A 24,680-nucleotide genomic window follows, 5' to 3' on the forward strand; every position below is an offset into this window, starting at 1 on the left:
ACACACACACACACACACACACACACACACACACACACACACACACACACCCCTTGCACCTCAACAGTTTGGTGCCCTTGCACCTTGTCAACATGACTATTTTGGAAATAGGTTATGCATGATTGCACAGGTATCGCTTCTACATCTCAGGGGTTAGGGGTGGCTTCCCCCCCACCCTGCGTCTGGAAAATCCACGTAAAATTTTTGGCCCTCCCTTCATACCACAGAAGTATGAATTTTTTCTTTTTCTTTTATGGGGTGTTTACAGCACCTTATTGTAAATTTTGGGTTGATATTATACAATACTATACATATATTTTATACATTTCTGAGTTTCTAAACATTTTCTGTGTTGTCTGCTGGCTTTCACGTCATCTGTGGCTTCTGCAAAATGCCCCAAAAATTCCCATTTAATTTCTTATGCTGACTCACAATATATTGAAACCATGATGAGGAAAGTCTTGGTGTGGAAGGGATAACTGTACATATATCATCTACATATCAAATTGTTCCCATCTTAGAGAGGGAGGGGAAAAGAGAAGGCAGGAGAAAATTTGGAACTCAAAATTTTATTAAAAAAATGAATGTTGAAAATTGTTTTTACATGTCACTGGAAAAAGATACTATTAAAATTTATATTATTAATCATTCTGAAGGGTATTTTGATAGATACATTTTTGCTTTTGGGGCCTTTTTATCTTTTTAATTATTCGTAGTATTGGAGCTTTTTTGGATTTGTCTACTCATTTCTTCAATCATTCTTTTCTCTATGAAGCAATTTTCCTTGTGAGGGGTTTTGTTTTTAGTTGGTTGTTTTTACTCATTTGATGCATTTGTTGCTACTCTGGGGGTAAGGTAGGGGAGCTAGGCTCAAACATTAGCACTCATTCTGCCATCTTGATATTATTCCCTTCCTTTCCATTGTTTTTATGGAGTGATGCTACTCATTGTATCAAGCCTCAGAACTCTGCAGAGGCTTCTAAATGAGATTCACAATCACTCAAAAGGATTTGGCTTAACAATCTCCATGGCACTAAGCAGATGAAGAGAATGTCTATTGCTCAGAACATGTGCAGTTAGCTCAATGAAGTGTTGGACTGGTCCATCAGTACATATGATATATTGTGGATATTAATTACTCTGCAGATGACCAATAAGCCGGGCACAGAATCAAATAAAAGACAAGGAGAATGGATTGTTTTTGTAAAACTGCAGAGTATTTTCAATAATCACAAGTTTCTTCTTCAAATAAAAATCCATTTGCTTAACACAAATTTTCTTCCAGGAATTCATATGGTTGTGATTCATGGAAGAATAAGGTCTCCAAAGAACAAAATTACAGGTAAACCAAGCAGTAATGGAGAGAGAACATGGTGGGTATAAAAAGCATGCTATCAAAGTTGAATTTATATACAAAAAGTGGCATTAAAGATTTCATCAAAGAGATGCATTTATGGAAAGGGGAAGGCAGGTCATGCAGCAAGAGAGAGAGATAAGAGATGAATAGCACTGATTTAACACTGAAAGAAGTAGAGGAAGGTTCTTAGCGTGTAGGGGGACCTCATGGAAGATTTAGGGGAGGCCATGGACAAAGGTTATACAGGATGAGAATTTGAGGAGTACATCATTGGACAGAGTGCGCACAAAGTACTGAAGAAACAGCAATGGCATTTTGGATGGGTCATCATCAATAAAAAAAAGGGACCCTCTCTATTCTGAGGTGGTATTCAATTAGATATTCTCTGTGGTGGACTTATGGATACATTCGCCATGGACTAATAATTTGGGAATTGAAACATTGGATAATTTGGACATGATTCCAGAAGACAATAAAATTTCCTGAGAAATTTGAATCTTTTTGGAGACTCTTGAGTTGTCAAATCTTCCACCAGCGGAACTGGGGATGGCAGAGGAGATATCTTTCTATCATCCTCCAATCACTCTACCCTGGTGATCTGAGAGCCATTTGTTTTCTACTTCCTATGAACCCTTTCAGTTTTGTCTGAGCATTGACTAAAATTTTCAGATTTCATTCAGTTGCAGGGACTATTTTTAGTCATAGAGTTAAATACATGTCTCTTACACTCAGCAGTTCAAGCAGTAAATCTAAATTTATTAAGTATCTGTTGTGTATCTAGAAATGTGATTTTTTTTTATGTGATTCGTTTTCTTTTTTGGAATAATTCCAAATTTATTTGATAGACTATTGACTAATCACCCAGTCAAAATGGATATCCAAACCACAAACTCAATTCCCTATCAGATACTGATTACTATTAATTCTCTAGAGTTAAAAGATCAACTCTGATTTTACAGAAATCAAGAGATTTGGTGCCTGATCCACCTGCCAACCCAAAACCTTACCTGCTGTGTTATGCCTTGTTAATTTTCCACCATCTAAATCTGTTCTGACTGTGATATGGAGAAGATAATGACCTAAAGCTAGCCTCTGGTGCACACATTTGTTAGCTAATATTTAACTAGCACCTACTATGTGCTAGGTACTCTGCTAAGCACTTTACAATTATTATCTCATTAGATCCTCACACCAAGGGAGGTAGGTGCTATTGTTTATGCAGTATCTATTATGTGCCAGGCACTTTATAAATGCTAAACATTTTCCAAATTTTATCTCATTTTATCCTCATTATAATCCTAGTAGGTGGATGCTATTCGTATCTCTATTTTACGAATAAAGAAACTGTGGCAAACTGAGGTTAATTGACTTGCCTAGGAACACATAGCTAGTAAGTTTTTGAGGCTGGATTTGAACTCAGATTTTCTTGACTCCAGGCCTGGAGCTCTATCCACCGTGCCAACTAGCTGCTCACAGCTTGACTATTGAGGAAACTGAGAAACAACAAAACTAGGGCAACGGTCACAATAAAGGGCTGGCTTCACATATATGAATTAGTTTTGCTACTTTATAAAACTAAATCTAGCACATTTTGCCAAAAATACAGAAGGTGATACCTCCAGACTTTTTTTTCTTTCTGTCTTGGCTCTAAATGTTCCAGGCCCTCTTAATTCCAGAAAATTTCTGGTCTTACCTTGTGATTTCTGCAATAAACTCAATGATTTTTCCTCTAGTTCCCGGAGGGTTAAAAGGTCAGCAGAAATATTCTCTATCAACTCGTAGCGTTGATCCTCTAGCTGAGGGACTTCATGAACCACGACGGTGGATAAAAGCTGGTCCTGCAAACCTTGGAATGTCACCGTGAAGTTGATCATGGTAACATAATTATAAACTGGTGGAAGAAAGTGTGGGTTGCCTAGTTCTGTTGTTACATATAACCTGGAATACATAAAGGGCATTTCAGTTGTATGCTGGATATAGAGAGAAGTAATAAAACTTTTTTCCCCCTGCAAATAACCAGAAAAAAATTCAGGATTAGCTTTTAATTTGTCTTGTAGATAGAATAATTTCACAACATAAATATTTGAATGAATAAATGATTGAATGAATCTGCTATTTTAGGCTGATCATGGAACTCAAAACTGTCCATCCATTGTGTTTGTGTGTGTGAGTGTTAGAGTATGTATATATAAGTAGCCACCCGTTGGATTAGATGGTGGATATGGCTTTAGTATACTTTAAAAATTTACTCAATAGAATTTTTAGGCTGCTCACAACCTGAGCATGTGTGGCTGGATGGTATTTCTCTATAATTAGCACCTTTCACACCTTGAACAACATGAACTTTTGTGACTCTCAATCCCCTGAGAGTATGTCCAACTTGTTGGAATAGCTTCCCTGCCCTTTATTTCAGTAATCCAAAGTAATTTATTTATTTATTTTTAATTAATTTATTTTGATTTGTCAACAATCACTTCCATAAGCTTTTGAGTTTTAAATTTTTCTCCCTCTTCCTTCCCACCTCCCTTCCTAAGATGGCGTGCAATCTGATATAGGTTATACATATACATTCCTATTAAACATATTTTCACATTAGTGATGTTGCAAATAAGAATTAGAACCAATAGGAGGAACCACCAGAAAGAGGAAACAAAGCACAACAGAAGAAAAAAAATAGCAAATAGTATGCTTCGATCTGCATTCAAACTCCATAGTTCTTTCTTTGGATGAATCCAAAGTAATTTATAACTTGACCCAGAGGTGGCAACAACAGTAGGCTGTGGGGAATCACCTCACTTTTGGCCTGACTTTGAATACTGATGTTAAAGATATCTACAACTTTATTATGAAATGAAATAGTCACAATGCAGTGTGGGAGTTTCACAATATTTTCATCTGCTCTGAGACACAGAAAAAAGCTTGTTACTGGTTCAGTTGTTTTTCAGTTGTGTTGGAATATTTGTGACCCCTTTGGAGGTTTTCTTGGCAAAGGTACTGGAGTGTTTTGCCATTTCCTTCTCCAGGTCATTTTACAGATGAGGAAACTGAGGCAAACAGGGTTAAGTGACTTGCCCAGGGTCACATATCTAGTAAGTGTCTGAGGCCAGATTTTAACTCATGAAGATGAGTCTTCCTGACTCCAGCCCTGGTGCTCTATCCATCATGCCACCTGGCTGTCCCAAAGTAAAATTAGTCTGAAATTGTTTCATTATTTGTACAGACAGTGTCATTAGTCTTGACATAATAATAGACATGTCAAAAACATTTTGATAGATCATTACTAAATTAAATACCCTACTGAATAACACAATTTCTTTCTTGTAAATTGTATTGAAAAATACAGTCACCGATGAGATTATGGATGAGAAGCTGTGTGATATGATGGAACTAATGAAAGAATTGGAGTTGAGACTTGAGTTTGAATTCTACCTCAGATACTTATTTGGCTGATTATCAGCAAACCATTTATCCTGTCAGTTTCCTCATCTGTGAAATGGGGATCACAATACTGATACTCCCTCCCTTCCTCAGTCAAGGATTATTTTGAGGAATGCACTTTACAAACCTTAAAGAACTGTTACTATGGCTAGATGTTAGGAGATTGGAATAACATGAATATGAAGACTTTTTATATATTTAGAACAACTTATTTTTAAAATAATTGCTTTAAAGATAGATTGTTCTATTTACAGGTATCTTGTTGTAAAGGTATAGAATGTTGGTCTCAGAACTGACTGATGGTTGTTGGCAATGAAGATAAAAATTATTCAAAAGGAAAACTCTTATTTCCCCAGAAGTGGATGCTTCTGTATCAAGCTGAAACATATGGGCATGAGTTTAATCACTGAACTTTTCTCTAACATTTGAGCAATAATTTGTTTAAGCAAAATATGAGGTATAGTACCTAAAGTTGTTGTTGTATTCAACCCCGTTTTCGTCAATCTTGACAAAAGGTTGTCCTCTTTTCTGATAGATGTCCCTTTTTAAGATCGATTTTAAACTTGGATCTAATGTTTCAGGAAGATTCTGGAAAAACCCCAGCAGAAATAACTTGTAAAATTGCTGTCACAAGGAATAAATATGTCAAAAGAACATTATGTTTTTTTAAATTTGTTTTTTAATTTTCCTAGCTTGTCATGTGTTTTGACAAGTTTGGCTCAGGAAAAGCAATTGGAATGGACTGAGACCAAACAGCCTAGCTTTATAAATCATTCTGAGGAAATTAGCACTTCAAATGCAACAAACTCGGTTAAACTCCCCGTTGTTTTCTAATGTGTATTTTCCTCTCTGTCAAAGTTACACCTCCTTTCTTATTTAATAGCACCCAGTACATGTCAGTACCTATGAGATCTCTGTGAACAGTACTGGGTAAGGCATTGTTGTACAAATACCTTTAAAAGAACACATCCTCCAGTTTTCATGGCATTTTCAATTACTGTAACATAATTAGTTTCACCAATATTAAGCTCCTGCAGTCGGCCACCTTCCATCTGACGTAGCCAATTGTAGGCTTGTTTATGCGGATCAATTAGCAGAGGCCACATTAGTCCATTCTTAACCAAAATGGCATTTTCTGTTGAATACTGACCAAGGGGCAAACCTTGATTATGCCACTGGCGCATCTAGAATGAAAATATTAGTATTTTCAATACATTATAAGCTTTTTTCAAAATTTTTAGAATTCTTCATATAGAGGTTTGATTTGATTCAAAAATAAGTGTTTTTTAAAAAGTTGTATGCAAACCAAATTTTTGTTTATCAAATTATTTTAAAGTGTACCAGGGAAGTTTTCTATTTGAAAGACCTTTGAGGTCAATATATCTGGAAATAGATTCCTTTTTGTAATGTACTTTCTTAGTATTACAAGGACCTGTGATTTCATTGTTATGCACAGTTGCTTCATCAATGCAGACCACAATCCCCTCCATGCTTGAACCAAGAGTTTAATGAGTGGCCAAATAAAATTCATCAGCCAGTAGTCACTCCTCTGGTGAGGAGGCTCTCTGGATTTAGTTAGTCCCTACCTAGCTGGATTTGGCTGCTCCCTACATAACAGACTGAGAATCTGTCATCGTGCTCATCCTTGATTGATTGATGGATCGGGCATCAATACTTGAAGCCTTGCTAGCCTGGTGGTAGTGGCAAAGTCTGTACTCCGCTGGTATAGCCTTTGAGAAGCCAGGGTCACAATATTGCCATAATGAGGCACTTGAGACACATGCCCTCTAGTAGAGGGAGTATATGAATTATATTTTGTATCAGTCAGTATTATAAAGGGCATATGGTAAAGACCATTAATTGATGAAATCTTACCAAATGTGTGTACCTGAAGCTAGCTTTAGGTTATTGTCTTCTCCATATCACAGTCAGGACAGATTTAGATGGTGGAAAATTAACAAGGCATAACAGAGCAGTAAGGGTTCTGGGTTGGCAGGCAGATCAGGCACCAAATTTCTATGATTTCTATGAAATCAGAGTTGATCTTTAACTCCAGAAAATTAACAGTAATCAGTACCTGATAGGGAATTGAGTTTGTGGTTTGGATATCCATTTTGACTGGGTGATTAGCCAGTCAAATAAATTTGGAATTCCAAAACAAGAAAATGAATCACATAAGAAAATAATCTCACATTTCTAGATACATAACAGATACTCAATAAATTTAGATGTACTGCTTGAACTGCTGAGTGTAAGAGACATGTATTTAATTCGATGCCTAAAAATAGTCCCTGCAACTGAACGAAATCTGAAAATTTTAGTCAATGCTCAGACAAAACTGAAAGAGTTCATAGAAAGTAGAAAACAAATGGCTCTCAGATCACTAGGATAGGAGGAAGGGTGGATAGTAGAAAGAAAATGGTACAAATAAGAGACAAAGTCTGGAAAGAAGTTGTGATTGTGACATTAAAGTTCAAATTTCAACCAAATGTCCCCAGTTTGACTTCTGGAGAACCCAGAACCCAGTCATATCATCATTCTAGGAAATATGCCAAAAATGCGTATTGCTTATTCAACTGTAAAATATAAATACCTCATGCTGGTTCCCCATGACGTCAATTAAGGAAAAGTTGGCAGATTTAGAAATATTATTTTCAGTACAGATCTTTTCCCATTCATTTACAATTAATTTGCGGTACTCAGTTGGGAACACTCCAAAGTAGACGATGCATGCTGCTGAAATAAGTATATCACCCACAATTCCTTCTAACCGTTGGTCTAGTAAGTTTACTGTTTCTTCCCATCGACTCTTAATGCCCAAAGTAAAAAAGAAAAATGAATAGCAATTTACAATTGAAAAGCTACTATTGTGCATTTTTAAAAATGAGAAAGTTATTTTCAAATTCTATCAGTTCCATTATGCTACCATGCTGAAAAAGTGAAAGGTAAAGTTCTTATCATGGCTCCATTGCTAACTAGTCATTTTACTTATGTGTGTCTTAGTTTACTCATTTTATTTAGTTTACTACCAAGGCATACCTAGCTCTCTAGAGCAGTGATTTCCAACTTCCTGAGTTGTTACACTATTATTATTATTATTTATTATTTCATGATGAGGAAACATGCTATTCTATACCCAATGTAGAAATAATGGGAACCTTGTAGGAAAATAAAACTTCATCTTAAAATTCATATTAGAAATGGAGAGAAAAGCTAGACAGTCTGATGTAGACCATAGATTTTATGGAAAGCAGATACAGTTTCAAAGTAATGACAAATATGTCTAAAAAGATTGAGGTGTATACAAAGGAAACGCATTAACTGTTCCAAATTAGAAAAAAAAAACCATATACACACATAATGAAAGGAAGGGCAGGAAAAGGGCATTGATACAAAAGAGAGGGATGATCCTGCTCATAATAGTGTCAGAATGATACCATTAAAACTCAGAATGAACAGATGTTGACATTTTCAGCCATGTTGTGGACAAGAGGAGGATGAGAGAAGGAACAAGACTGTTTGGGGTGGATGGGAAAATGACAAAGGAAAATGGAGAGAAGACAGAAGTAGTCAACTTTTATTTTGCCTCTGTTTCTTTGCCAAGAAAAACGATCTTTGTACTGGGATGGTTAGAACAAAAAAGCTTAATAGTGACTTAAAATCCAATATAAATAAGGAGAAAATCAGTGAACACCTAGTGCCCCTTAATGAGTTCACGTCATCAGGCCCAGGTGAACTATATACAGGGGTCAACTGTCAATGATCTTTTTTTTTTTCCCAAACAAAAACCTGGTATCTTTTACTTTCAGTTAAAAAGGCAACTAGACTAGATCCAGATCCTCATTGTGGGATGCTTATGAAAGGCCTAAGCCTCTGTATACACCTACTCTGCCAACTAAGCTGAAGAAGAGAGGTACCAGGAGCCCAGAGATGATCTTTGAAGGATATGGAGGACAGAAATGATAATTCAGGTCTACATAAGGACAAACAAACATCCTACTTTTCAGAAAGGGGAAGAGAATATAGTCTACAAAGTATAGAATTTTAAGCCTGACTTCAATTCCTTGCAAAATTATTGGATATATTATTTAAAGGATAGTTTATGAATATTTAGAAAACAAAGCAATGATTACTAAGAGCCACTATGGATTCACTGATCACAGGTCATGGCAGACTAAGCACAGGATGAAGTACAGAACTACCTTTTTTTGATAGGGTCATCAGATTGGTACGTCGGGAAAATGCTTTTAATACAGTTTACTCAGATTTCAGTAAAGCATTTGTCAAAGTATCTCATGCTACTATTGTGGACAAAATGTATATGTGTGGACTAAGTCCACTTAAGTGGATTTAGAATTGGTTCAATGCCCAGAGCCAAACAGATGTTATTAATGGGTCTATGCCAGTTTTAAAGGATGTCTGGGTTGGGGGTAGCAAGAGGGTGAGAGGAAGTGAGAGAGAAAAAGGGAGAGAGAAAGACAGGAAAAGGAGGAGAAAGAAGGAGATAGTTCTCAGGGATCTATCCTTGGCCCTGAGTTATTTAACATTTTTTATCAATGACTTTGATGAAAGTGATCAAATGGCACATTTATCAAATTGGCAAATGACATGAAGCCAGGAGAGATAGCTAGCATGTTGGACAACAGAATTAGGATTCAAAAAAAGACTCAACTGCATTTACTGATTAGCTTAATCTAATGAAATTTAATTTGGTATAAATAAAGTCCTATATATAAAATAATAATAATAATAATAATAATAATAATAATAGTTAACATTTATATAGCACTTACTCTGTATCAGGTATGGTGCAAAGCACTTTACAGATATTATCTTATTTGATCCTCATGACAATTGTGGGAGATAGATTTTTATCCTCATTTTACAGATGGGGAAACTGAGGCAAACAGAGGCTACTTGCCCAGAGTCACACAACTAGTGAGTATGTGAGGCTGAATTTGAGCTCTTCAGGCCTGAAACTCAATCCACTGCATTACCTAGATATATACATATATATCACACCCCCACACTCCCACACACATACATAAATATGTGTATAAATAAATGTAAATTTGTTGTTGTTCAGTCATTTTCAGTGTGTCTGACTCTTTATGCCCTTATTTGAGGTTTTCTTGGGAAAGATACTTGAGTGGTTTGCCATTTCCTTCTCCAGCTCATTTTACAGATGAGGAAACTGAGGCAAACAGGGTTAAGTGACTTACCTAGGGTCACAGCGAGTAAATGTCTGAGGCCAGATTTGAACTTAGGAAGATGTCTTCCTGACTTCAGACCTGGCATTCTATCCATTGTACCACTAGCTGTCCCTTAAATGTACATCCATCCATCCATCTACAGATACACATATAACACATATATGTATGTGTATATATATATTATATAATATGTAACATTTATGCAAAAACTAGGCAATCAGTTAGTTATCAGGGATATGGTAGAGGGCATGCCTGCTCAGATACAGATGAGATTTGATGCCTTCTGAGACCCCCTCTAACTCTGACATTCTGTGATTTTGTGGATGCCCCTTTTTCTATCAATTTATTTTGGATTTGCATTTGGACAGAATGGACTGAAATGCTACTCAGAGCCTAGATTTTGCACTGAATAGCATTTCTTTTTTAATATACAGTTTGATCAGGAATAGTTACACAGACCACAAATTTTCTAAGTTTAGTCTTACTGGGATTGGTTAGTGAATATGATAAGAAATTGGATATGGTGAGTCAGATGAGGTCAATTTTCCCCTAGAAGAGGAAGGCAACCCCTTGAGTTCTTCAGAGAAAGGATTTGATATATATTAAACAAACCATAATAAAATAATTAACTTTATGATCATGCTAACTCTGAAAAAAATGGTAATACCCCCTCATCTTCCAGAGCTGTTAGTAAAATGGAGGCACTATGTAAGCGTTTAGTTGTCAGCTGTCTCCGATCTGCTAAGAATTCTTTTTCAGCAACACTGCCATTGTAGGCAAGTTGTAAAGATTGCAGATGTTCTTCGATCTGAAAATCAATATAAATGAAAGATGAAAACATTTGGTTCTCACTTTGCTTAACAATTTCAACTTTTACCCCTCTCCTAGGGTCATGAACTTAGGGATGGAAGAGACCTATGAGGTAATTCAGTCTAACTCCATGATTTTATCAATGAGGAAACTGAAGCTCAGAGAGTTTAAGTCATTTGTCCAAATTCACACATGGTGGTAAACAGGCAAAGCTGAGATGTAAAACCTTGCCCACTGATCCACTGATTTAAAATCTAAAACTCCTTTTATTTCATAAGGCTGCCTCATAATTCATTCCATTTTAAATAATGGCAGTCCTTATGGAAAGAAGGATTCTAAGACCAAAGTAGAACTCATATTGTAGTGATTAATTTTTCTTGTTGTGTTAGAGGTTAATAAATGAACAGTGTGGTGGGGTTCTGCTGGAGACAAGCCTTGTGACTACAGTTATGGAGGATCCATCTTTCTACCAGTAGACTGGTTGACTGAGCAGAGTTCCTAATTTGGAAACTACTGTGCTTTCCTATGTTGCTTCTCAGTATTCATGTTAATGAGAATAAATGTCTGAAAATAATTCATTAATATATAACAAGAGAAAAAGTCTTGTGATGTTGAGCCCATGATAAACTAATATTTAAAATATTTTCATATATACCTTCTCTCCTATACCAGATTGTAAATACTAAATGATCTCTAAAACCTCTTCAAATTATGTTTGTATGATATGATTTAATATGATATGATTTGATGTCACTGTGATTCTTGTTAGGGATGTATGATGAAATGGTGAACTAAAAAATATTTAATTTTTCTTCCTGATATTTTTACCTGGATGGTAAAGTTGTTGAAAGTTAAGAACAGAATAACAAAACAAACAAATACATTTCTTACCAATTCTAAACCCTTTTGTTTTTCTGCCAGCTTTTCCCGACCAAGTTGGAGTATTTTTTCAGCCTCAGCCACTTGGCGTTGTTTTGGTTGCAACATCTAGATTTTAAAAAAAAAGTCACGCTATTTCAATATGAGTAAGAAATAATTATTAAGTATCATATTCATGCCAAAAATTCCATTCATATTTAAAATATATGTCACAGCTGCCAGCTCTTAGAATGAAGCTGCTCAGAATAACAACAGCAAAATTGATTGATACATTTTCTGCTTGTACCATGTCCACATAAATTCAGTTAATTACTGATGTACAAATACATTACTTATGCTCTACCATATGGCCCAATATGTCCTTGTTGTTGTTCAGTTGTTTCCATTGTGTCCAACTCATAGTGACTCCATTTGGAGTTTTCTTGGCAAAGACCTTGGAGTGGTTTGCCATTTCCTTCTTCAGCTCATTTTACAGATAAGAAAACTGAAACAAACAGGGTTAAGTGACTGGCTAGGGTCACACAGCTAGTAAGAGTCTGAGACCAGATTTGAACTCAGTAAGATGAGTCTTCCAGACTTCAGGTCCCGCACTCTATCCATTGTGCCACCTAACTGCCCCCAATATGTCTTACAGAGGGTTATTGAGGGGGAACTACCTTGTAAATGAAATGACCATACTATGAAGGAAAAAAAACAAACAAGCCCTTTTACAAGGGAGCTCAATATTGATCAGTCTGGGCAAATTCTACTCCCTTGGGAATTAACAAGTAGTGTTAATGGTGAGGTTCCAGTGTATTTGATTCAGTGAGAGTTTGATTCTTTTCTAACCTCTTTGTAACAACGCAGAAAATTCATTCTCCTTTCAAACAGTATCATTAGGTTTGCCATCGTGCAGCTTACATTTGGACAGTCTGAAATCAAAGGTTCCTCTAGACTCAGTTGCATCCTTCGACTAGCTTTGCATCGTCTAGTCTTGGTAGAAATTCACAGAGGGTCTAGCTTTTCTTGGCTGAAGTTTATATTAATCCAGTGGTGATCATCTATGGTATTTTTACATTTTAATGTTGGCAGAAATAATATGAAGTTATGCTAAAGGCTAACTGGCTGTGTAATCTTCAACAAAAGGAAATATTACCACACTCAACTTTTTGCCCACATTTTTCTTATTTGAAGAAGAAAGCAGTCTAGAAATTTGCTCCTAAAAAGGGAATTATTTTACATGGACCTTTAGGGAGAAGAAATAATGGCTTTCCCTATATTTAACTTTTAAAATGTTTTATTGCTACCTTTTTTGTTTTTGTATCATAGTCATTTTCCCACCCAGACTGAAACTTTCCTTATGACAAAAAGAACCCAAACCAAAAACTGATTAGGCAACAATATCTAATAAAGAGATCTTATCTGACAATGTATGTAATATTTTGTCCTAGCAGTCTGATCTCATTGCCATGAGAAGAAGATATGTTTTATTATCCTTGCTCCAGGATCTTCATTTGTTTTTTCATTACTCAGAGATCAACTTCTTTTTAGCGATCTTTTAATTTACATAGTTGTAATCGCTGTGTAAATTGTTCTCTTGGTTTTGCTTATTTCATGCTACATCAGTTCACATAAATCTTCCCTCGGTTCTGTGAATTCCTGACAATTGTCATTTCTTGCTTGACAAAAATATTTGATTATGTTTGTGTGTCATAATTCTTTTTCAGCCATTCCCTAGTAGATGGGCAGCCACTTTGTTTCCAGTTACTATCACAAAGAGTGATGAATATTTTGATATATATTGAACTTTGAAGGAAAATTGCCTTAATATCTTAGTTCCAAAGGCTAAAGTAGAAATAATTCACCAATTACCTTATGAAAGAGATCTCAGAATGGAAACTCCCAGAATATTATAGCCAAATTCCAGAGCTCCCAGGAGAAAATATTGCAAGCAGCCAGAAAGAAACATTCAAATATTGTGGAGACATAATCAAGATCACACAAGATTTAGCAGCTTTTACATTAAAAGAGTGGAGGGCTTGGAATATGATATTCAGGAGGACAAAGAAGCCCAGATTATAACTAAGAATAACCTATGCAGAAAAGCTGACTATAATGCCTCAGGGGAAAAATGGGTATTTAATGAAATACAGTACTTCCAAGCATTTCTGATAAAAAAGACCAGAGATGAATAGAAAATCTGACATTCGAACAGAAGACCCAAGAGAAGCATAAAATGAAAGTAAACATGAACATGAACATAAACATGAACACAACATGAAGAGAAACATGAAAGAGTAATCATAAGGGACTCAAAAAAATTAAACTGTTTACATTCCAAATGGGAAGATGATACATATAACTCCTAAGAATTCTATCACAATTAGGGCAGTTAGAAGCAGTATACACAGACAGAGGGCATGGATGTGAGTTGATTATGTTAGGATGATCTCCCAAAAATGTAGGGGTGAGAAAGAGGGATGCACTGGGAAAAGGAGGAAAGGAGAGGTAGAGTGGGGAAATTTTTTTCACATTAAAGTGGCATATTATGAAGAGTTTTTATAGTGGGAGGGAGAGAAATAGGGGTAATAGTGGGCAATGTTTGATCCTCAGTATCATAGGAATTGGTTCAAAAAGTGAAGAGTATATGTACACCCACAGTTAGGTATAGAGATCTGTCTTATCCAATAGGGAAATAGCAGGGGCAGGGATAAGAAATATTGGGGGGGTCATGATAAAAGGGAGGGCAGATTAAGGGAGGTAGTAGTCAAAAGCAAAATAGGATTTTGAGGAGGGATGGAATAAAAAGAGATAGAGAAGGAGAAACAATAAAAAATAGGATAGAAGGAAACACACAACAATCATAACTGTGAATGTGAAATGTGAGCTAAACTATAAAACAGAAGTGAACAGCAGAATGGGTTAGAAACTAGAATCCAACAATATGTTGTTTACAAGAGACACATTTGAAACAAAAAGTGTGACACACACAGACTTAAAATAAAGGGCTGGAGCAAAATTTGTCATACTTAAGCTGAAATAAAAAAAGGTAGGGGTAGCAATCATGATTTCAAATAAAGCAAAAGCAAAACTTTTTGTTATTGTTCAGTCATTTCAGTCATGTTCAACTCTTTATGACCCCATTTGGGGTTTTCTTGGCAAAGATACTGGAGGGGTTTGCCATTTCCTTCTTCAGCTCATTTTATAGATGAGGAAACTGAGGCAAATGGGGTTAAGTGACTTGCCCAGGGTCACACAACTAGTAAGTGTCTGAGGCCAGATTTGAGCTCAAAAAAATGAGTCTTCCTGACTCCAGGCCCAGCACTCTATCTACTGTGCCACCTAACTGCCCATAAAAGCAAAAGTTGACCTAATTAAAAGAGATAATCTGGGAAGCTACATATTGCTAGAACGTACCATAGGCAATGAAGTAATATCAAAAAAGTTTTATAGCAAGTTTCTTTGATACAGGGCTCATTTCTCAAATATATAGGGAACTGAGTCAAATTTATAAGAATAATAGCCATTCCCCAGTTGATAAATGGTCAAAGGATATGAACAGGCATTTTTAAGAAGAAGAAATCAAAGCTATCTATAGTCCTATGAAAAAATGCTCTAAATCACTATTGATTAGAGAAAGGCAAATTAAAAAACTCTAAAGTACCACCTCAAATCTTTCAGAAATGACAGATGCTGGAGGGGATGAGGGAAAATAGGTACGTTAATGAACTGTTGGTGAAATAGTGAACTGGTCCAACAATTCTAGAGAACAATCTTGAACTATGCTTGAACAAAAGGCTATAAAACTGTGCTTATCCAGCAATAATACTACTAGGTCTGTACCCCAAAGAGATCAAAGAAAAGAAAAGGACCTATATGTACAAAAATATTTATAGCACCTCTTTTTGTGGTGGCAAAGAATTGGAAATGAGGGAATGCTCATCAGCTGTGGCATATGATCATGATAGAGTACTACGGCGATGTAAGAAATGATCAGTGGACTGGTTTCAGAAAAACATGGCAAAACCTATATGAACTGATACAAAGTGAAGTGAGAAGAACCAGGAGATAGGTCATTGTGTAGAGTAACAGCAATGTAGTAATGATGATCAGCTGTGAAAGACTTGGCTACTCTGTTAAACAATACAATGATTCAAGACAATTCCAAAGGACTTATGAGGAAAAAATACTATCCAACTACAGAGAGAGAACTGATGAGCTCTGAGTGCAAACTGAGGTATAATTCTCTCTTTCTCTTTCTCTGACTCTGACTCTCTCTCTCTCTCTCTCTCTCTCTATCTCTGTCTCTCTCTGAAGAACTCTGAGTGCAAATTGAGGTATAATTCTCTCTCTCTCTCTTTCTCTGTCTCTGTCTCTCTGTCTCTGTCTCTCCTCTTTCCCTCTCCCTCCTTCTTTCTGACTGATTTGGCTAATATGGAAATGTTTTTGCATGATTTCATATGTATAACTGATATCATACTGTTTGCCTTCTGAGTGGGTGGGAGAGGAGTGGGAGGAAGAAAATTTGGAACTCGAAATTTAAAAAGAAAAGAATGATAAAAATTAATAAATAACAAATGGGGGGGAAGCTATATTGGAAGAAAAAGGAAGACCACACTAAGGTTAGATAGATTTGAGAGTTGGGAGAGACCTCAGAGACCATCTCATCAAGACTATACCCAAAAGGGATTCCCACTACAATATACCCAACAACTATGGACATCTTGGTTTGGGGATGTGACAATAAAAACTGACAACAGAGAAAAGGCAGCTGCTCAATCTTATTTTCTTTCTATTTTTCTCTGCCAATGATCATGGAAAACAGAAGAGGTATTACAAGATTGGAGAAGGCAAATACACAGATTTTTTAAAAAAAGGGTGCAGAAGAAGGGAGGGGTAGAATGGGGCAAATTATCTTACATGAAGAGGTGAGAATGACCTTTTACAGTGAAGGAGAAGATAGAAGAGTGAGCAATGGGCATTTCTATAACCTCATTCTCATCAGTATTGACTCAAAGAGGGAATAATATACACAATCAGTTGAATATAGCAATCTATCATACCCAACAGGGAAACAGGAAAGGAGGAGATTAAAGATGGTGTGTGTGAGTGGAGGTGGGGTGGGGACTGACATAGGGGAGGGCAGATCAGGGGAAGTGGTAGACAGAAACAAACACTGGTGAGGTGGAAAAGGGTGAAAGGAGAGAGAGAATATGCAGGAGGAAGAATAGGATGGAGGGAAATACACAGGTAGTAATTATAACTGTGAATGTGAATGGGATGAATTCTCCCACAAAACAGAAGCAGATATCAGAGTAGATAAAAAACCAGAATCCTACAATATGTTGATTACAAGAAATACACTTTTAGCAGAGAGACACACACAGAGTAAAGGTAGGGGGCTGGTGCAGAATCTATTATGCTTCAGTTGAAGGAGCTAAAAAAAAGCAGGGGTAGCAATTCTGATCTTAAGACAAAGTAAAAGCAAAAATAGATCTAATTAAAAGAGACAAGGAAGGAAGGAAACTACATCTTGCTAAAAGGTACCATAGACAATGAAGCAACCAAATTAGAAGAGCAAGGAATAGTCTACCTGTCAGATCTATGGGAAGGGGAAGAATTCATGACCAAACAAGAGACAGCATTACGAAATGTAGAATAGATAATTTTGATCAAATTAAATTAAAAAGCTTTTGCATAAACAATGCCACTTCAACCAAGATTAGAAGGAAAGCAAAAAGCTGGGAAACAACCTTTACATCAAGTGTCTCCGACAAAAACCTCATTTCTCAAATATGTAAAGAACTGAGTCAAATTTATGAGATATGAGCCATTCTCCTACTGATAAATGGTCAAAGGATATGAACAGGCAGTTTTCAAATGAAGAAATCATATGTCTAGAGACATATGAAGAAGTGCTCTCAATCACTTTTGATTAGAGAAATGAGAACTAAAACAACTCTGAAATACCAACTCATACCAATCAGATTGGCTAATGTGACAAAAAAGGAAAATGATAAATGTTGGAGAGGATGTGGGAAAATTGGGACACTGATGCATGCTGGGCGGAGGTGTGAACTTATACAACCATTCTGCAGAGCAATTTAGAACAGTTCCCAAAGGGCAACCAAACTGTGCATACCGTTTGATCCAGTAATACCACTACTAGGTCTGTATCCCAAAGAGATCATAAAAAAGGGAAAAGGACCTACATGTGCAAAAATATTTATAGCAGCCCTTTTTGTGGTGGCAAAATATTGGAAATTGAGGGTATACCCATCAATTGGGGAATGGCTGAACAAGCTGTGCTATATGAATGTAATGGAATACTATTATGCAATAAGAAATGATGAACAGGCAGATTTCAGAAAAACCTGGAAAGACTCATACAGACTGATGCAAAGTGAAATGAGGAAAACACTGTATCAGTAACATAGTGTGATGATCAACTCTGAATGACTCAGCTCTTCTCAGCAACACAATAATCCAAGACTAGTTCAAAGGATTCCTGAAGGAAAATGCTATCCATATCCCGGTAAAGGACTGATGAACTCAGAATACAGATCAAAGCATATTTTTTCCCCGTTTATTTCATTCTTTCTCATGGTTTTATTTCATTTTGATCATATGTAAAACTATGTCAACCTCCCTACCATTTTCAGAAGAGGGAAAGGTAAGGAGGGAGGGGGAAAACTTTGGAACTCAAAATATTGTAAAAATGAATACTAGAAAAAAAAAGACATCAGTAAAAACCTTTTTGTTTTAAAGGGAAGACAAGAGGGTCTGCATACTATAAGGTGGCTTGATTTCAATTCCTGGAAGAACTCTATATCTCAAAGATATGGTTGGTGAATATCTAGAAAAAGGAGCACTGAATATAAAGAGCCAGCATGACTTCATCAAGAATATGTTATACCACACTAACTTCATAATTTTCTAGAGGATTACTAGAATCGTAGATAAGAAGAGTACAGTAGCTATAGTTTACCTAGATATTGCTGGGCACAACAGTTTAAGAAGGACAGTGATAACCTGGAGAGCATATAGACAAAGGCATCTAAGTGAAGAGGTTTAAGTTCATGCCATGTAAGGATTGGTTGAAGAAAATGAAGATGTCTAGCATGGAGAAGAGAAGACTTGGCTAGACCTGATATTTGTACAGGTTCAAAGATCTGAAGGACTCCCATGGAAAAGGAATTACTTTTGTTCTGTTTGGCCATAGAGGGCAGAACCAGGAAAAATGGGTGGAAATTGCAAAGCGGCCAATTTGGGTTTGATGTCAGGAAGACTATAACAATTAGAGTTGTATAGAAGTGAAGGGGATGACTCAATAAACAGTGTGTTCACCTCTCGTTGGAGGTCCTAAAGCAGAGACTAGATGACCACACTTGCTGGATATATTGTAGTCGATATTCCTTTTGGACATGGGCTTGATAAAATGGTGTCTGAGGTTCCTCCCAACTCTCAAAATTCTGTGACTCTGTATCCAGAGGACTAAGAGTGCACCATAGCTCCCTCTTCTTGTCAGAATGGTGGTAGACTATAGATATGGCATGTGGCATACATTGTCAGTGTCAATACATTGTTTTGTTTTAAGTATACCCCTTTTTTGTTACAAGAGAAGATTCTATAGGAAGCGGGAGAAGAGATTGGGAAATGACAGGGATGTTAAAAAAAGGCATCAATAAAACATTTAAAAAATTATAAGAGTTATAATTATATATATAATATGTTATAAATATAATATATTATAATATAAAATAATATAATATATAATAATAATATAGTATAGATAGATTGATTAAAGAGTTTCAGCATAAGGCACGGAGCATGTTTTTAATGGTCTACATAAACATATATGGAACTATATACTCAGAAATTTTAATGTGTATATAAAGTACAATGAAAGGATTATAATTTTTCACTGTTGATTTTATCATAAGTACAATAATATATTTAAATTTTCTCTGAAATATATGGTTATATATTTATATGTATTTATTACATATATGCATATATGTGTGTATATATTACATATACATATATGCATATATATTATAGAACTATTTAGTAAGAAATAAAATACTGATAGCCTGAATATTTCTTTGCTATTCATGAGATATACAGAGGAAGGTCCTCAATATACTGGGTAGGTCCTCTCTGGAGGAGTAAAGGAAGTACCTGGAAAAGGAAGGACCTTAGATGGAAGAGTCATATTGTTGAGGTCATGGATCTCTTGCAGTATCCTAGTGTGATAGGACTATGGTTCTCATCTTTTATCCTATTGTATAGAGGTTAGTGTTTCCTAAAAGTTAACAAAGCTGTCCTTGGGACTTAATCGATTCCTGGTGACCTAGGGGCATAAAAAGTCCCACTTGTGTGGAGTCAGGGCCCAAACACTTTAGTAGATGTCTTAAGACCACGTGAAACACCATATCCTGCCCTGCAGACCAGACAAGTTTCCATGTGGAGAAGAGATGGGTCACACGTAGAGAGGCTAAGGGCTTCTATATCCTTGTTGCATATCCTTGTAACCTACCAAAATTGAACCTCAAATAACAAAGCGGTGGTGTTAGGTCCATCATAACCCTAAGTATCCCTATAATACATTCATATTGGAGAAATAATGGCAATACGTCTTGTCCTTTACGAATGAAAAGACATACCTTCCGTACTTCATGGTAGTTATTTAAAGCTATTACCCACTGGCACATGGAGCAACAGGCAACAGACACTTGAGAAATCTTTGTTGGGTTGAAATCAGGTAAATTTAAATATCTTTTCAGTCTTACAAATGCCTAGAGGGAATAAAGACAAGTTATATGAGAAAAGTGTTCTGGATTTGACATATCATTCCTGCATATGCATATAATAATTGATCTTGTTATAGAAAAAAGAGATTGATTGGAATCTTTTAATCCTTTCTCTTAGAGTAGATTCTTGGCAAATACCTAAATCCAAAAAGATGCTGGTGCTATGCTGAAACTATACAAAGAATAAGAGCTTTGACTTACATCATGTTCTAACTGTTACTTGTTAGAGTTGCTTTGCTATAATTCCAAAAAAGAGATTTTTTTTTTTTTGGCTAGGCAATGGGGTTAAGTGACTTGCCCAGGGTCACACAGCTAGTGCGTATTATGTGTCTGAGGCCAGATTTGAACTCAGGTCCTCCTGACTCCAGGGCTGGTACTCTATCCACTGCACCACCTAGCTGCCCCAAGAGAAGATACTTTTAAAAACATACATATGAATACACAACTAGAGCATGTAACCTTAAAAAAACCAAACCAAATTCAAACTTACTATTTGGGTACAATAATGATTCTCTAGCCTGATTGATAGTCAACTAAGCACCTATTATGTACTGGACACTGGACTAAACACTGAGGATACAAATAAAGGCAGTCCCTGCTTTCAAGGAGCTCACAATGTTATGGAGGAGACAATATGTAAACACTATGTACAAACAGATACAGACGGAAAACATTTGGGGGTGGTCTTTGAGGGATGGCACTAAAATTAAGGAGTCTAGGAAAGATTTCTTGCAGAAGGTGGGACTTTGGTTGAGACTTGAAGGAGGTTAGGGAACTAAGAAGTAGAAATGAGGAGGGAGAGAGTTCTAGGCATGGGGGACAGTCAGTGAAAATGCCTGGAGTCAGGAGATGGAGCTTTGTGTGTGAGGAGAGAGGCTAGTGTCACTGGATTTGAAGAGTTTATGTATGTTTGTGAGAGGAAAGTAAGGTAGGCAAAGCTTCCAGGGAAAGAAGTGGTCTCTGGGATGGGGATACAAAGGAATCTCCAAGAAGGTTTGATCCTCCAGCAGGAATTTGGGGTTTGATTCTCTTCTCCACCCTCTTCTGCCTGAAGTCTGCCTCATCTACTCTTTTCCCTGAACAGATTGTGCTTTGAGAGAGTGGAGAGAGAATTTGGCAGAGCATTTTATTTCCCCTACAGGAGCACAAGGCATCTCCTCTACATGACTCAGGGGCCTGGAATGCCTACATCTTGCCTCAAAGGGCAGCCCACCACACTATCAACCTTGTTCTCCTTGAAAAAGACAATACATAAAGCCAAAGTCCCGAGGATTGGAGATGCGGTTGAACCTAGGAGTGCAAGGACTTCCAGCAAGGGCTGAGGGGCTGACTCCTTTCCCTGACCTTGCCCTGCTTCAGACTCCCCCTATTTGTGGGCTTATCTTAGGTAAGCCTGTTTCCCAACTCACTATTGGTACTGATACTGCTGGGAATCTCAGTCGCTGACCATCCCAGGTGTTAAGACATTCTGTGAGGTCCCCAAAGGGCCACCACTGTTTGATTAGAAGGCACAAATTGGAGTCAGACTGAGGGGCTTTTTGCCCTACTTTCAGACTGGGCCATATCTCAGATCCCATCAGATGTGGCCTCTGATCTCAGGCTCTCTGTCCCCAGATAGTTGGGCTCTTCCACAAGGGTGAATCTCTTCTGGTTTCCTCGCATGCTCCCTGGTATAGCTCTGTCTCCTGTCTCCTGTTTCCTAGTGGCCTCTCCCCCACCTTCTCTTTTAAAGGAGGCCCTGTCAATATCCCTTTCAATTCCTTCATTCTAGGGCATTTCTCCCTCAACTGAGCACATCTCTGACCTTAGTCAAAGTTCTCTAGCTACATTTTCATTTGTGAATCTCACCTTTATTCTAAATTTTTCCAAAGTTGGGCCATAGACCAAGACTATCTTGCCCCTACTCAGAGTTTACCAGTTTAACTTTACTTTCTTTTATCATTTAGGTAGGTCCTAAAGCCTCAATGAATTTTTTTTTTCTGGATTTATCTGTTGAAGGAATTGATTGTTCAGAACTTTGAAGAGGTAGCATGATTTAGGGGATACAGTGTGGCTCAGTGGACTGAATTTGAAGTCAAGATGACCTGGGTTCAAATCCCACCTCACGTACTTACTAGCTGCGTGACCCTGGGCAAGTCATTTCAGCTTCCTGTGCCTCAGTTTCCTTACCTATAAAATGAGGAGATTGCACTGACTGGCCTCCAAGGTACCTTCGTTTGGAGTCAAGAGTACTTGGATTCAAATCCTAGCATTACCACTCAATCATGTGACCTTGGGAAAATCACTTGACCTCTGTGGACCTCAGTTTCCTCATTTGTAAAATGAAAGGATTGGACCTAAGGTCCCTTCCCGCTCTAAATCCTATGATCCTACACCATTAGCTAGTTTGAACACAGAACTTTCTTGGTTACCCAGGGGTGGGGGACCTGTGGCCTCGAAGCCACATGTGGCCCTCTAGGTCCTCAAGCATGGCCCTTTAACTGAATCCAAACTACACAGAACAAATCCACTTAATAAAAGGATTTGTTCTGTAAAACTTGGACTCAAGCAAAAGCCTACACCCAAGGACCTAGAAGGCTGCATGTGGTAGAGTCTCTACCTTCATTTACGTCAATGATACATGTACCTTTGCCTTCTAAGCCAAATATACGCTTTGAACTTTGAACTATGCTATTTATGCAGCTCTTGAATCCCTTCCTTCCCAAGGTCTTCACTCTTTACCTTTTCAGGTATACTGTCCTTGTCCAGGTTAGTCAATTTTTTGAGGAATCCAGGATCTGCAAGGAGTAGTTTTGCAGTTGCCCAGTTAGGTGTCTTTTCCAGAAGGACACAGACCGCATTCATGATCGTCAGGACCAGATGGGGCGGATGTGTATACACTCTGTAACAGAGCCAACAACTCAAGTCAAAAAACATTCAGTGTCTGCTTTATGACAAGTGTGCTGGGCTCTGCGGCTACAGAAGATGAAAATGACACAGCCCTTATGTCTAAGGAGCTCTCATTCTCCTGAGCACCATGACATACATTCCAATACTCTAATACACAAATGAATCCCAGATTCCTTCCATTTGAAATATCCCTCCAATCATGTGGACTGCCGTCCATCTATCTATGGCCACCCATCCTCTGTGACTCTTGTCCATAGCCTCCCATATGATTGCCGTAGGCATCCACCCAATGTACTGGAGACCTTTGCAGATTTCTCCAGAAATCTGAAGAGGACCAGTGGCTGTCCACCTATCATCCTTCTGTGTCACCATGTGATCATCTCCTCTTCCATTCCTATCACACATTTCCTTGATGATATTTTTCACTCCTATTATTTTAAGTTCGTCTTTGGTTATAGGTTGCAGCCTTCTCCCATCTACTGTGAGTCCCTGCACTGCCCTCTGTGTGACAGTCATTTCAAATTCTTCAGACACTGTTACGTTCTGTTTTGTTCCCATAGAGCAAAACTGGTAGAATTCTGTATTAAAAAACAAAGGCATTTGCTTCCGTATGAAACTTGGGGTCATTTAAAGAATTTTCCACTAGGCTTTCTATTATATCTGAAGGCTTTCGGTAGAATAGGGGCATCTACTTGAAAGTTTAATTACTCTGTCATCTGGTGCATTAGTTGCTGATTTGAAGTGACTGGACCTGGGAATTTTGTTTGAAACCTGGCTTGCTTAAATAGATGTTTATTGATTGAGAGTCTGGTGTGCAATCAGTCAATCAATAAGCATTGATTAAATGCCTCTATGTGCTGGGCACCATTAAGCACTAGGGCACTCATTAGGTACTCATTTTTAAAAACAAAATGAGACAGTCTGTGTCTGCAACTACCTTATATCCATTTGGGCACTTAAATCTAAATATATTCATTTAAAATTGAATACAGCATCATATTTTAAAATGCTCACTTACATAAAATTGTTAGCTTTTTTGATTTAAAGAAACTTAGGAAAATGGTTAGGCATAGAGGGGTAGGAGGAAAACTGGAATAATATTAAATCATAAAGGTCATTATTTTAGGGCTATCAATGAATACTTAAAAGAATTAAATAATGAATTTAGAAAGTAAATGACGAACTTGGAAAATTACCTTAATTCAGATATGTCAGTTTTATCTAGGGCATTCAGAGCTGTAATTGCCTCTTCAAAAGCTGGTATCACATTACTTAGCTCTTCTTGTGTTTTCTACAGTAAGG

General features: G+C 37.1%; 1 protein-coding gene across 1 annotated transcript in view; it reads right to left on the minus strand.

The window, feature by feature from the left end:
- The window catches only part of LOC114049395 (dynein heavy chain 14, axonemal-like), a 343,809-nt gene that overhangs the window by 73,522 nt on the left and 245,607 nt on the right, over window positions 1–24,680 (minus strand). The window contains exons 61-69 of the mRNA XM_027870678.1: window positions 24,575–24,669; window positions 23,211–23,370; window positions 20,343–20,474; window positions 11,710–11,805; window positions 10,676–10,816; window positions 7,389–7,604; window positions 5,749–5,979; window positions 5,262–5,383; window positions 3,051–3,295 (exon numbers count right to left, since the gene is read on the minus strand). Coding sequence (XP_027726479.1) covers window positions 3,051–3,295; window positions 5,262–5,383; window positions 5,749–5,979; window positions 7,389–7,604; window positions 10,676–10,816; window positions 11,710–11,805; window positions 20,343–20,474; window positions 23,211–23,370; window positions 24,575–24,669 — 1,438 coding nt within the window. The remainder of the gene's footprint in view (window positions 1–3,050; window positions 3,296–5,261; window positions 5,384–5,748; window positions 5,980–7,388; window positions 7,605–10,675; window positions 10,817–11,709; window positions 11,806–20,342; window positions 20,475–23,210; window positions 23,371–24,574; window positions 24,670–24,680) is intronic.

Source organism: Vombatus ursinus, unplaced genomic scaffold (genome assembly GCF_900497805.2).
Source record: "Vombatus ursinus unplaced genomic scaffold, bare-nosed wombat genome assembly UNPS02014798.1, whole genome shotgun sequence".
Taxonomy (NCBI): domain Eukaryota; kingdom Metazoa; phylum Chordata; class Mammalia; order Diprotodontia; family Vombatidae; genus Vombatus; species Vombatus ursinus.